Raw genomic sequence first — 14,749 nt, forward strand, 5'->3', positions numbered from 1 at the left:
GGATGGGCAATTTAAATGGGGTGGCTACAAAGGCAAGAGTGACTGGCTTATAAACTTTCAAGGGGGAACCTAGTTCCAGAGGATGTGGTGGAGGGTGGAATCTCCACTGAATGTTTCCAACCTGTCAGGATGGGGCTGATGAAAGAAGGGGATAAGACTCTTGTGGTTCAATAGTGAATAATTGCTATCAGGACTGACTGTAAGGGTTGGAAATGTAAAGATAGACATTTTGTAACAAAAGGAGGGGAGTGGTTGATATTGCAGTCCAGGAGCAGAGGTCGCTGGGACTATCAAGGGAGAACAGCAAAATGTGGGACCATGTCCAGAGAAGCAGTAATACCAAAGATGGAGGCAGAGACAATGATGTGGAGAGATGGAGAGGCTGGGGACTCTGGGAGGGAGAAGGTCTGTGTGTTGACGGCCAGGGGGGCAGGGAAATGTAATCATTTCTTTTCAGTGGGGAGGGAGGGAAGGAGGGAACGAGGGAAGGAAGGAAGGAGGGAGGGAGGGAGGGAGGGGAGGGAGGGAAAGAAGGAAGGAAGCCTATGGGACAGTTCCACTCTATCACATGGTGTCACTATGAGTCAAAAGAGACTTGATGATTTGTAACAACTATTAGTGAGATTTAAAAACCAGAACACTGCAAGCATCTTTGTTTTTAAGTATAAGATGGGGAGTTTGGGGGAAGCATGCAACTAGCCCTCATAGAGAACACCTTTGATTGGGTCTTCAAATTCTATCCATATTCAAAGTAAACGAGTCAGTGGAGTTGTGTTTCTGCCACGGCAGTGTGAGGCCACCATAGCTTACCTTTCCCACTGATTACAACTCAAAACTCTTAGGAAAATATTAGAGGGAAACAACCCTTCCCAAGGACTGTGAAGAGTAAACAAAAGCAGATGGCCTATGCAAGTGGGTGAGCTCCTATTATTTTTCTCTTTTCAAACTGCTTTGTCCTGAGGGCAGTTCCAGCTGCAGAAAGAGCAGAGGCAGTGCAAAATCCCAAAGAAATATGTCTTTCTGGCCAAAGGACTCACGAAAAGTTGACCCTTGGAAATGAAGAGAGTAGGGGAAATCCAAGAGGGGGTCTTTCTTGTTAACTGCCATTGAGCTGGCTCCCACTCATAGTGAACCTGTATAGGGTTTTCAAGAAGCATCTGGTGAGCTTGAATCACTGACCTTGTGGTTGAAAGTGACCTTGCAGTCCAGTGCTTTATCCCATAGTGCCACACCAGGGGTGGAGCTAGAGAAAAGGAACTCCTAATTTTGTGCATATTGAAACCTCACAAGTCAGGCTAATTGCTGAGTCAAGCATGCAAGGTACAGATGCAAATCAACCTTGTTGTTAGTTGCGCCTTGTTAGTTGTTGGCTGACTGCTGGTGACCCCAGGTACAACAGAACGCAGCGGTTTTCCGGGCTCGTCCCATCTTCATAAGTCCATTACTTTGTTTCGTTTCACTTTTTATTGTGAATTGAGTGAAGGTTAACAGACAAGATCATCAGTTTTATCTTCAAGAAATCACTGTTTCATCTGATTGTTCGAATCCATTGTGGTCACTACATACTTGGAGTACCTTCCTATAGGAAGCTCATCTTCCAGCACCACATCAGACACTGTATGTTGTGATCCAGAGGGCTTTCATTAGCTAATTTTCTGAAGCAGATCACCAGGCCTTTCTTCCTAGTATGTCTGGAGGCTCTACTTAAATATACCATGGGTAACCCTGCTGGTTATTTGAAATGTCGGTGGCATAGCTCCCAGCATCATAGCAACACACAAGCCACCATAGCAAAAACAGACAGATGAGTGTTAGTGTAAAGACTTTGAGAACTGAACATAAACATGAACTACAGTGTGCACCATCTACTCTTGAAGTCAGTAAAGAGGGTGCTGGTCCTTTAAGCAAGGGGCTTAGCCTTTTAGTCACTTGGGATCAAGGACTTGGTCCTTGGTAGGATTTGGAATTGAGACTCTCTCCCATAATGCTGGGATTCTGAAGAATTACATTCTCAGTCAGACTGGACCAGGATAAAAATCACTGGCTGGCCCGGATAAGAAAAAATGAAACTTGTTTGTCTTGCCCAGAGTTCTGAATGAAGAAAAGGTCTCCCCTGAGAACCTGTAACCACAATCTATCCTCATCTAAGTTTGAGATTTGAATTTATACTACCTCTGTAGTTAGCGATCCCAAGTAGATAAAATACCTTAAGTGGTCCAGCCTAGGAAAATTCCTGAGGCACCTGGCAGATAAAACACTAAACTTTTCTCTGTATGGAAAAACCCTTAAGCAAACCTCAAAGGATTCCTAACACAACACTCTGCTGAAAACAAGCTCACAATACAAAATGAGAAAATACATGAGAAAACTAAAAAGGCAGTGTATATGCAAATGTGTGAACTCTGGGTAACTCTTCATTACTAAGCATTAGAGGTTTTCTAAGCAGGTCAAACTCTTAAGCAGCCTATAAAATCTAGTGCCATTTTCCTCAGTGAAAAAAATACTTGGAATCCCATTAAAAAGAATTGGGGAAGGGTATTCACCATATGAATCCAAATAAAGGAAGCAAAATATGGAATGCATATAGCTAGACAGTTTTTTAAAAGAAAAAGCATACTGATTATATACTTATATGTGCATATAACAGCATATGGAACTATATACATTTATTGCAAAGTAGGATTTGGAGAAGGTAAAAGGATTATTTTAAACACCAGTGGACTGTTTCGTTTTTGTTTTTTCTCTTGACAAGGAACATTTAATTTTTTTAATGAAAGGAAATATATTTTAAAGAACTCTTGTTTGTAAAAGCAGCTATTTTGTCACTGTAAATAATGGACAAAATCTAATCTTCCAAGTACAGTAAAAGTGTTATGGGGAAGTCAAGCAATAGGCTAGGAAGAGGGCAAACCCAGAGCTCTTTGAAAATTCCATTTTTCATGCTTCAAATTAGTTGGATGTTCTGTCACCTAAAATGTAGTTATTAAGAAGCCAATTTTCAGGAAGTGTCCCTTCCAACAATAATGTTCATTGAGAACAACTTGTAAATGATTCAAGAACTGACAGCAGGTCACAGTTGCCTTACACAATAAACTATAGTCAAGCCCCAAAGAGATTAGATCACAGCATTTAAAAAAACAAAAAAAAAAGATGAGCTAGTCCCTTCACATGTGCTTGGCTTAGATTTAGTCAGATAATAAAAGAAACTCTAGCCAATGCAAATGACCGATTGCATATAAAAACATGAATAGCAAAAGACTAACAACTCTACAACATTCAAATTGAATGGCTTGAAATGCCTTGCTAAAAAGGATGCCTTTATAAACCACAGGGAAATAATTTACTATGTTGTTATTAAGTGCCATCAAGTTGGTTCCAACCCATAGCAACCTACAGAGGGTTTCTGAGGAGCAACTGGTGGGGTTTGAACCGCAGACCTTGAGGTTCAAACTAACCTTGCAATCCAGAACATTAAGATTCTAACAAATTCCATGTACAACTTTAATTGGAACCTGGTTGGGCGAGATGATGCTATTTTTTAGTTTTTAATTCACTTTAAAAATAGTAAGCAGTGTATGGGTGGTGGGGAGAGTACCATTATATGACTATCTCTGAGTCCTGGTATGGCACTGTAAGAGAAATACTGCACTGATAACTACAAGGTCACCGGTTCAAACCCACCAGCCACCAAACCCAAAACAAGGTCATTATGCGTCAGAACCAATTCAACATCACTTTAACAGCATGACCTATAAAACCAGCAATACAGTTTCACATAGGAGTTAAAAACAAAGTAGCAAAATGTTAGCAGATGTTGAATCTAATTGGTGGCTTTAGAAGCGTTTATTGTACTATCCTTTCAACTTTGGTCCGAAACTTTTTGTGCTGTTTTGGGAAAATTCCTTCAGGAATGTTTTTCTTAGAAGACATCCATCAAACTTAACCTAAATTGTAAAGATTTACCTTAACTATTCTTTCAAAAAACTGACTGACTTACTCACCATCATTTCAAGAGCTGATTACTGCAAATAACATTCTAATGCTAGAGCAGGCCTAATGTAAACTCCACAAATAACACTAATAATCACCGCAAGATTTTTAAGTGTTAACATCTGGTTTTATACCCAAATAACAAACTTAGCAGCAGTAAAACAAATTGTTTATTACAGTATATAATGTGTTATATTAAATTTACAGAATGATATATAAAAACAAATACTGCTTATATCATACAGGAATTTAACATCAAAAGGAATAGCAAAACAAATACTACTCATGCACAAAACATGCATATATTGGTATTTTTATAAAAGCGATTTTACACAATACTGTATCCAAATAGAATATTAAAAAAAAAAAAAAATTCCTTCCAGACAGGCTCAGTGACCCAATCTAGACTGGATTGCACTAATATGTTCAGGCCAAAGCTTAGATGGTTACGGGCTCAGCGCGCAATTCTGAGCTTGGAATCACACCCAAGAACCAAATTTTTTGTCTCAAAGGCAGTCCTCCCTCCAAAGGAGCAATGGTTGGATCTGCTACAAATTAGGGGAAGGGCAAAAGGTTTCCAATGTTAGGTAAATTGGTCCTAGAATGGGACACCAGGGCCTAGGCACCAAGTGTGGCAAAAGTTTTTAGTGATTCCTTTGAAAGTCTCACCAGCTTCCGCACCACAGTCACTGCTTTAGGTCTACAAGCTATGAGCCCAGCCAACAGAACCGTTCTGAGAATGGAGAACCATCTGAAACATGTCATCTCTATGAAAAATTCTAGAAAACAATGAGTACCGCTCTAACCTATGCCACACAGTTGCGTGTGATGTGCCCTAACAGGAAAATAATGCTCTAACAACCTAGGGAGAACAAATTGTTGTTGTTGTTGTTGTTATGTGCCGTCGAGTCGGTTCCGACCCATAGCGACCCTGTACAGGACAGAACAAATGGAAGTTCTCAAATTCCATCCAACTGACCTTGAGATCAAAAGGTCTCACCCTAATGAAACCCAGAGAAAACATCAAAATCTGTACCTTGACAGATGCTCAGGAAATGTACGAAACAAAGCAGCTGACACCACAAAATCCATTCAATTCACCACCATTACAAGCACCATAATTTCACTTCTAACTATCACAACATTCTTTACCTTCCATGACAGACACTAGTGCCCAGTACACCATGAAAAAGTGACATAATTTACCTTGATTTCATATTTAAAAAAAAACATTCCATGAAAGTTGTACACAAAAACACCATCATTTTTCTCTAACTAGAAAAAGAAGAAAAATGAAAATCCACTTTCTGCCCCAATGATTTTATTCAAACCGTGGTCATCAGTTTCAAAGAGCCCGACCTAAAGCGGAGGATCTTCTTCTTGAGGTTATGCGAAGCCTTAATCTTGACAAAGGTCTTAGTGGGGTGGCTGTGAAGGTCTGGGGCTGTGACCGTTTGAAGAGGGAGAGTCTGCACGAACTGGGACCAGATGAAGCCCCCACTTTCTTCAGAGTCACTGGTGGTCGTGCTCTCCCCCACCAACTCCCCCTCGCTCACGCTCGACTCACTGTCCCCAAAGCAGTTGGTGGTGTAATTGCTCTGCTCGTCCTCACTGGTGTCCACCACGGTGGAGTGGAACAGGGACTCGCACTCGGCCGAGTACTCGGAGTCGCTAGCCACGTAGGCGTAGGGACTGGAGTACGGCAGGGGGACAGGTGCTGCGTACACACCCATGTTCTCCCGGCGATGTCTCCGGGCTCTCCTCAGAGCTTCCTCGTAAGAAATCTCCGCTGACGACTTCCACCGCCGATAATCGGTTCGCTTGTGCTTAGGTTTGGCCACCACCGCATCCCGACCATGATGATCATGGGCCCTGCTCCCGGCCCGGTGGGTGCCCCCTAGAGCTCGGCTGGGCAGACCCGCCTCGGCCTGGGCATGGCTGCTCTTCCTCCCCTTGGAAGAAGCCTTCTTGAGTTTCTTATTTGTATCCAGGTCCTCCGGGAAGCGGCACTTCCGGCTGGCAGCCCGGCTTCTCTCTCTCACTGTAGGCAACAGGCTGTGCTCCACCCCGTGCAGGGCCTGGCCTCGGTGGCGCAGGCTGGCGGATTTGGGGACACCCGCATTCTTGGGGCCTCGATGGAGCCTGATGCTGGGCTGCGGCAGCGGTGGCTGCGCGGGAATGAACTGAGCGCTGACCAGATGCCCTTCCTCCAGGCTTTGGGAAGAAGAGCCCTCGCTTTTGATGTCCAAGGCAGGCCTCTCCTCCACTGGGAGTGCGGAGGGCAGAAGTGTGGGCACAGGCGCAGCAGCGGTCGCAGGAAGCACCTGCAGGCTGTTCTTCTGTGACAGCTTTTTCCCTGGCGGAGGTGGAGGCGGCGGGACCGGGACAGGAACAGGGACTCGCCCAGGGCTCTCTTTCGGAGAGGCCGCTGAGATCGGATCGCTGCTTTCTAATTTAGGGGACTCCCCTACCCCAGCAGGAGCCCCCCGAACATCTTCTTGAGGGTATGTTTTGACGTTTTTGTTAAGTTCAGTGGCAGCACTTGGTGCGCAGCCCTCCGGTGGGGACAACTTCTTGCTTTCCAGTTCCACTTTGGATTCTTTTGACCACTGCTTCAGTGGGGAGAAGATGCCAGTGTCTAAAGAGAGGAGCCCCCCAGCTGGCAAGCACGCCTGTTTACAGTTCTTAAGGGCCACACTACTGCCCTGGGAGCCACCACCGGTCACTCGGACACACACGCTCCCATTCCTCAGGAGCCCTTTCGAGGGGTCAGCATTCACACTGGTTCGAGGTTGGTTGGTCCTTACAGGGTGTGTCTTTTTCTGGACGAGACTCAGGATGTAGCCATCCATTTTCTTACTGGATGAAGGGTGGGCAGCAGACCACAGGCTACTTGGAGATGGTAAGGAACTGTCCGTTTTGATGGAGTCGTGCTCAGATCCGACGCAAATGTCAGCAGCCTGATGGCCAAGCCTCTCCTCTTCCCTCAGAGGGTTGCCCGTCAGACAAAGAAGAAACATGGGGCTCTGCACGGCCACAGCATGAAGTGGGCTGGGATAGCGATAGACATCGCTCCCATTTTTAGACACCAGATCACACTGGTACTTGGGGTTCACATCTGCAATGACATCAAGGGAGTTAAATTGTGGTGAGCTGGGGGAATGGCAAACTGCCCCAGAGGCCTGGTCTTCACAGTGACCTTCTTTATACTCCAACCATCCTATGAGATCTGAAAAATATTCAAAGGAACACTCTGAAGAAATGAATTGGTGAGCACCATCTTCTCTCTTTGGCCAATTTTTATGAAGACAAATTCATAAGTAGAGAGAAAATGCCAAAAAAGTTAAAATAAATAAATACTCCACAAGCTATATTTTCTACAATTTGGACTTCTAGATGAGAGGGGGAAATAGTATTCCTATAGCTATCTAATTATAGTCCTCTCTTCCTGTTTTCAGATTTCTTTAGATAGGCCAATAGTGCAATAAAAAATGTGATTTGTTTGAACATTCATACACTCCAAGTAGAAGTTAGTACAATCTTCTTGGAGACAAATTTAACTAAATGCTCATAGTTCTACCTAAAGAAATGAGTAAAGATGTGCACAGTTAACTTGGTACATGGATACTTTTCACAATACTCTTTGATACAGTAAAAAAAAAATTTTTAATCAGAAACATTCAAAAAATAAATTTTAACAAAAAGATATCATCTGAAGGAATTTAACCCATCACAAAAGCTTCCAAAATGCATTGAGTAATATGGGGAAATAATTAGAGAAAATCATGATATAAAGTATGATATAGTTTTATTAAGATTGTGTGTATGCAAAGTAAAAAAGTCTGAGATGAAGCACACTAAACTATTAATAGTAGCATCTCAGTTTGGTGGGAAAACTTTACATTCTTCTTCATTTTCTACTTTCTAAACATTCAACAATAAATATGTACTGCATTTATATCTAGAAAGAGTGTTTTTACAGTCATTCTTTCTCAAGTCTACTTTCTCCTTCCTTTGTGTTCTAGTCCCGGTTTTCCTTTACAGTACTTCAAATAAACTGTGGCTTTCTCCTCATTTTGGCCTCCTGGTATGGCACTGAAGGATCAACACTGGACTGGTAACTTCAAAGTTGGCGGTTCAAATCCACCAGCTGCTCCTTAAAAATCCTATATAGGGTCGCTCTGAGTAGCAACCAACTTGACAGCAGTTAACAACAACTGCTCATTTTGTATTTTTTAATACCTGGTTCTTTTAATGACATATGTTCAGATATAACTGCCAATTGGAAAGATCAGAAAAATGTACTCATTGATCAACTTTTAATAGAAACTTATCAAAAAAAATAATAATAAACACCTATGTTTTTAAATTATAATACTTAAAGCACAGTTGTTTTTCAATAGGAAAAATAATTCTTAGTAAGGTTTTAAAAGATTAAGTAGTAATATCAATGGGTAAATTTCACACCATCTCAAAAGTGAAGATGTCAAACTACGATGAAATCAAGCTTTCTTAAATAAATGATTTTGAGGTCTTGTTCTGATGAATATTACAAAACTAAAAAAATCCTTTAATAATTCAATTATCAGAGAAAATTAAAGTTGATGAACTTAATTTGTCCTCCATTATATTTATTTATTCAAACAGTGAGAAATGTGAAAGACTGTATGTTTAGGATTTATCCACAGCAAGATTTCTGCCATACTCCTTTAGAGTAATAAAAATAACAAGACCATGAAAACCAAGTATATATGCACATTTACTGTGGCTCTAGTCACCTGTGATAATGAGGTTTCAAAATATATTCTTTACCCTAAAATAAAAACAAGTCTTTCATTTCTTCCAAAATGTTAAATGTTTAATTTAAAAGAATGCTCCATGAACTTTAATGATGATAAGCAGTCTAGGCCCAGAGATGATATGGTTCATTGGTAAAGAAAAGATTATTATAAAATGTCATGACCCACCCTCCCCTCCCAATAAACAGCTTGGTCTAAGAAGCAGAATAAATACGTCCTAGCTAGCTAATACGCTTCCCCATCCACCACCATAACTCCTATCTGTGTCTTAAAGTCCCATTTCTCTACATTTCACCTTGGGCCCTTTCCCCTGCTTCAAAGTTAAAGAACAAACCCTGCCTCTGAGATCCAGCCCAGCTATCTCAATTATGTGAGGATGTGGCATTTCCCTCAGGCTTTTCTGGCATTTGGGAGAGAGTGAGGGTCTGTCTTCAAGGAAAACTGTACCAAACTACCTTTAATGAGTTTATAGTTTCCTTCTGAAACCAGATCTGCAGAATGAGGGGGCACAGTTATCCAATGAACTTGAGGTCCAGGCACTACTTATCAATACCTGTGCTTCCCTCCCAAATGATTGATGCTGATGATACACACTATATAAAGACACCCACCAATTAGCAACACTCAGCTGCGCTCTATTATGGCTGCATTGCCTGGACTCAAAACTTCAGCCAGGTGGAAAAAACAAGACAAGCTGGGGATGTGGTGACTTAGGCCAGCATCTCTAATTTCTCTTCTTCCAAGGAAGGACACTAAGGAAGAATCCCGGAGTTTCAACACCAAATCTGCCATTCAGCAGATGGGGAACCTCTGACAAAGCTCATCCATCAGCTACAATTCTTCCTGTTAGGTGAGGAGTCTGAACACAATGATTTCTGACACAGTGGGAAAACATGGACCTGACAATTTAGGCCTAAACTTGAACCCTACTTACTCTCACTCGAGCCCACCTTAGCTAACCGTGCTGAGACTAATTTTTCTTATACAGAAAAGGGATCTAACAACACCTGCATCTTGCAGAACTGTAGTTGAGGATTCAGAGGAGATTAAACACAGGCAGAGCATTGTGGCATATAGTAGAAATACAGAAACCTTCCAATACCAACAGTAGCATGACTCCCTCTGGGCTATTTCTTGCAATGGGGGGCCATTGTTAAGGACAGGCCAGAAAGGGGAACAATAGCACGTGAGGCCAGCAAGATCCCAACCAAACCACCTACAAAATAAACAGAAAGTGTCCAGAAACTCTTGGCGAGGCTGACAGGCTGACTTAACTTGCTGGTGGGTTTTAGCTTTAAGTGATTAAGAAGAAAGAAAACACATCCAAAGTGTTTTTCCAAAGAAAATGAAAACCAAACTAAACAGCAAGACTCAGAAACAGAACTCAAGACCAATAATATTGGAACAAGATTTCCAAAGATAAGCCCACAGGAACATAAAGCCAAGTGGCACTTGGACTTTAAGTGCAACTATGGTATTAAATAATGAGCCCTGGTAGCATAGTGGGTTATGTATTAGTCAGCTAACCAAAAGGTCAGCAATTCAAATCCACCAGCCACTCTGTTGGTAAAAGATGAGGGTTTCTGTTCCTGTAAAGATTCACAACTTTGGGAACCCTACATAGGGTCTCTGTAAGTCTGAACCAACTTGGCCAACACTTAACAACAACATTCAAGTTCTAAAGGAGCCTTGATAGCATAGTGGGTTACATATTGGACTGCTGACCACAAGGATAGCAGTTCAAATCCACCAGCTGCTCCCTGGGAAAAAAGATAAGGTTTTCTGTTCTCTTAAAGATTTACAGCCTCCAAAACCCTATACAGAGTCACTGTGAGTCAGAACTGACTCCATAGCACACCACCATCACAGTACTACATGCAGCAAAAAGGTGAAACTCTCTGAGCCTTTGTTTTTCCATCTGTCAAAAGGGATGGAGAACCTCTAAGAACCTCTGACCTTTTCCTAGTTAAATTTCTATCAATTCTAAAAATTCTTACCTGTAGATTTGGGGCAGCCATCTGAGATTGTCAAGGTTGCCTCCAAGGGACTGCAAAAGCAGGTACTAGAATGACAACTGGATAAACATTCACTGAAGACCGAGTTAGAAGAATTGGAAAGGGACCCTGAAGCCCCATCACTCAGCTCATAAAAACCTACAAACAAAAACACCACTTGGAATTAAGATCAAACAATACTACATATTTGCGCTTAAAAGAAAACGGAGTAATCACCTAGGAAAGGGAATCTTTCTCGTGTGGAAGGGGCCAACTTTTGGCTCACTGAAATCAGTGTCCCGATGTTACGGTAGTATTTCAGATTTTAGGAAAAGGCATGTTTTTCAAAAACAACTATGCTCTAAAGTTACTCTCTCAAGTTGATCTTCCTCCCATCCTTTAAGGATGTGCAAGGAAAGAAACCTCAACTTTATCATGAATGTTTCAGAAAGAATAACTTTAAGAGAAAGGCAAATCTATTTAAAGAACCAAATGGTTTTAAAAAAAACTTTTGAAGTGGTCTCAGGAAGCTAAAGTGTGACTAATTTTCTAGCCCAGTTCTGACTTTCTCAAGTTTCAAAGGAGGACCTATCTTCTGAAATTTGGGGGGGGGGATTTATTTTTAAACTCTGAAATAAAGTTTAAAATATACATCTTACTTTGATTTCATGGGGCATCTCTTACCTTGGAGCCCAAAAATTAAAGCCTGGCCCGAAACTGTAAAACTATTAACTTTTTTATTTCACCAGGAACTGCTAAACTACTGCATTGTCAATTTGTCTTTTCTGGCTTAAAAAGGGTAGTTAATAACAAACCCATTACCTAGTGATTTAATGATAAAGACTGTAGGCACCCTTAATTTTAATTTCAAGAGATTTCATAACTACAAAGAGGTGATGACCAAGTATTTTAATGCTAAATCAATAACCATTAAGTACTTTGCCACCATAGAAACGTATTTATTAAACAATACTCAAGATTTGTGCAAATGAATACCCCCTCCCCCCAGTCCACAGACCAGCTAGTAACTTGATGCCAAGTGATCTAAGTAAAAAAGGCATGGTTCAATCTATCATGTTAAGATTAGCCAATGGTTGATTTTCTACCCTCCTCTTTCCTCTTCTCTTAGAATGCTCCATAGAGAGAGAGAGAAAAAAAAAAAAAAGGCTCCCCCCCCTTTTAGAATTAGAAAGATCTTCCTACATGTAGAATAACTACCTGAATAAGCCCTATATTTTAATATCTTATGTTTTGATTGTTTTTTTTAACAAAACTCAGGTAACACAAATGAGATCAATCTCATTATTAAAAATTTTGTGGCCTGACTTTACTTCTCTCAGGCAACTCGGATAGCACTGGCCGGACAGAATGCCCCCCCACCACCATAGCACTGGAAGCTGACTCCATTGTCATTTGCAGGTTTGGAAATGTGAACCATGGGGAGTCAAAGTATGGTCAAAGAGAGCTGAATTCAGTAGGGTGTTAAGTACTCACCTGAGCTAGGCCGACTGTCTGTCTCCGGTTGCTCTTCAGATGTCTTTTCTACATCCAGTCTTAGGTCACTTATCTGCTTATCAAGTTCTTGTAACTGGTTCAACAAACCAGCATCTCTTCGCCTCAAACAATTCTGATTAGGAGGAAACAGAAAGGAAGAATGGGCACACTTTAGTAACAAAGCAGTAGAAAATCTGCTCTAAGTATCTAAAAAGTTCACTAAATCTTCCACAACCGAACTTTTACTGAAATAAAGGCAAACTTCAAGAATATGCCCTATGTTTCATTCTACTTTTTCACATTTTGTCACGATATAAAGTATTTTCATAAAAAACAAAGCTTGCTTTTAGCATCAAAATACAACAGGGGACTTATAAATTTATATATCATATAAAAATGGAATCAAAAGATAACATAAACTTTGCACAAACTTTTTGAAGGCCCCTCATACAAATACTTTTTATAGGTGGTTGTTAAGTGCCATCCAGTCAGTTTCAACTTATAAAATAAGGTAGGGACAAGAAAAATACATTGAGATTTTTTTTTTTTTTTAATTCTCTGGTGTCCAGTTTTGAAAACAACAACAACAAACAATACTTCACAGTTTATTCTTCAATTTGAAGTTAGAGTAACAGATTTCCTACAATACACTATAATCTTACTTAGAGGTGTGATTTTCTGGCCAAATGTCTCAGCCTGCACAGTTTGTTTTCTATTAGTTGCTTTGTGAGGTTTAATCGGTTTTGGGGCCTTTGAAAGTTGGAAACTAATACTAATAACCAGTGCCAAGTATAATGTGAGCTGGCAGAATCCAAAACCCTCAAGGGAAGGCCCATCAAGATTTGAACTCAGCTCGGATTTCCAAAGGTGACAGATACGTTGTGCAAACTCACACCGCCATCTAGTGCTTCCTATGGCTGGAAAAGCAAAAGAAATCAAAAGGCATCTGGTTCAAATCACAAATGCTAAGTCTACAAATGGAAATAGTACCAAAAATATTGACTGGACTGGAATGCTCTTAACACACCACCTCTCTCCCCCACTCCCCCCCAGTGGACAATAAGGAATACACAGCTCATGATCTTGAGATTCAGGAAGACAAAAACAAAAACGTGCTATTGCACAAGACAATGCATAAAAAATGTAAGCGACCAGGCATAACCAGAGAAAGAAACTGTCTCGAATGTTACCAATCTGGTCTGCTACCAAAGAAACTTACTAAAATACCAAAACAGAGGTATTCACAGAATCTATGGTGCCCTGTTTTACAAAACAGACTCATGTGAATAAGCTATTTCTCCTGTTTGGTCCTCTCCTCTGCTTGGAGACAGAAACCATATGCTTGTTGACTAAAATAAGTTTCTTCTGAAAAATGAGCCAAATAAGTAAAAGCACTTTGATGCTTAGAAAAAAGAAATTATCTGGAAAAAAAAAATCACAAAAAATATGTAATGGCATAGATGACTACCCCATTGTAAGTGAAATCCTATCAAGCATGTGTCCAGTCTCAGATAGTTTCCAACCGTCAGGTGAGGGTTTTTTTTGCTGTTTTCAAAACTACATTTTGAAGTCATTGGAACAAAGCTGCCGCCATTAGTGTAAGGCGGGGTCAAAAAGCTGTTCATCAATACATTAAGCTCCAAAGTTCTTTTTCTTCCCCGTTAATGAAGACAGCAGAGAATGACTGAGACGCTGACAGAAATCCAGTTAAGATAAATGCTGCGTGAGAGCAGGTTCGCTCTTCTGCCACCTCCCCCACCAATCACAGCCAGCAGTTCAGATAAAATAGGTGGGGAGGGAGCACTTTCCCCAGCCAAATTTCCATCATTTGTATTTACTTATCGTCTCCTTATACAAAGGGTTTCTATTTAAAATTAAGCACTAGCCAGGGGGAAAGCTGGCACTCTGGGGAGACCGTGGGAGGGGCACGCCTTCCCAAGGGCGCTAGATTTCAGTGTAATCGTCAAAATTCGGCGTTGGACAGTTAGCCACGCCACAAAGCCCCCTCTCTTTGGCTTTTGTCCCCTATCGGCGGGAGGCGATGAAGCTAAGACCTCAAATGAAACGATATTTTAAGTGACCGTGTAAGGGAACCTTCAAGGAGAAGGCAGGTATTCATCTAACTAGGGAGATGGACTCTGAGAATTCCGAAGAAGAAGGGAGGGTGGGTCACCCCTCCTCGCAATCCGCGCTGGGTCTCCGATTCCTCACCTGCTCAGACACAAAGCCGGCACACGCAGGACGCGCGTGGATGTGGGCAGCCCACGCGCACTGAGCAACTCCGGAATCGGAGTCAAGGAGGCACAGGCAGCTGGTAACGACGTGAATTTTCCCAGCCAGAGGGAACCTCGCGCCCACCGTGAGTCACCTGCCCAGACCTCCAGCTCTGCTGCGGGGACAGCCGTGCCCACCCCGGGCACAACCTACCAATTGCTTCCGCAGCAGCAAAATGTTCTCCAAGAACTTCTCCTC

The 14,749-nt window shown here is 41.6% G+C and overlaps 1 protein-coding gene across 1 annotated transcript in view; it reads right to left on the reverse strand.

Moving 5' to 3' along the window:
• Window positions 1–5,315: 5,315 nt before the first annotated feature.
• The window catches only part of DACT1 (dishevelled-binding antagonist of beta-catenin 1), a 20,383-nt gene continuing 10,949 nt past the window's right edge, over window positions 5,316–14,749 (reverse strand). Inside the window, exons 2-5 of the mRNA XM_006864639.1 lie at window positions 14,705–14,746; window positions 12,278–12,410; window positions 10,787–10,942; window positions 5,316–7,108 (exon numbers count right to left, since the gene is read on the reverse strand). Of these exons, the coding sequence (XP_006864701.1) occupies window positions 5,316–7,108; window positions 10,787–10,942; window positions 12,278–12,410; window positions 14,705–14,746 (2,124 nt within the window). The remainder of the gene's footprint in view (window positions 7,109–10,786; window positions 10,943–12,277; window positions 12,411–14,704; window positions 14,747–14,749) is intronic.

The sequence above is a fragment of the Chrysochloris asiatica genome, unplaced genomic scaffold, assembly GCF_000296735.1.
Source record: "Chrysochloris asiatica unplaced genomic scaffold, ChrAsi1.0 scaffold00067, whole genome shotgun sequence".
Taxonomy (NCBI): Eukaryota; Metazoa; Chordata; class Mammalia; order Afrosoricida; family Chrysochloridae; genus Chrysochloris; species Chrysochloris asiatica.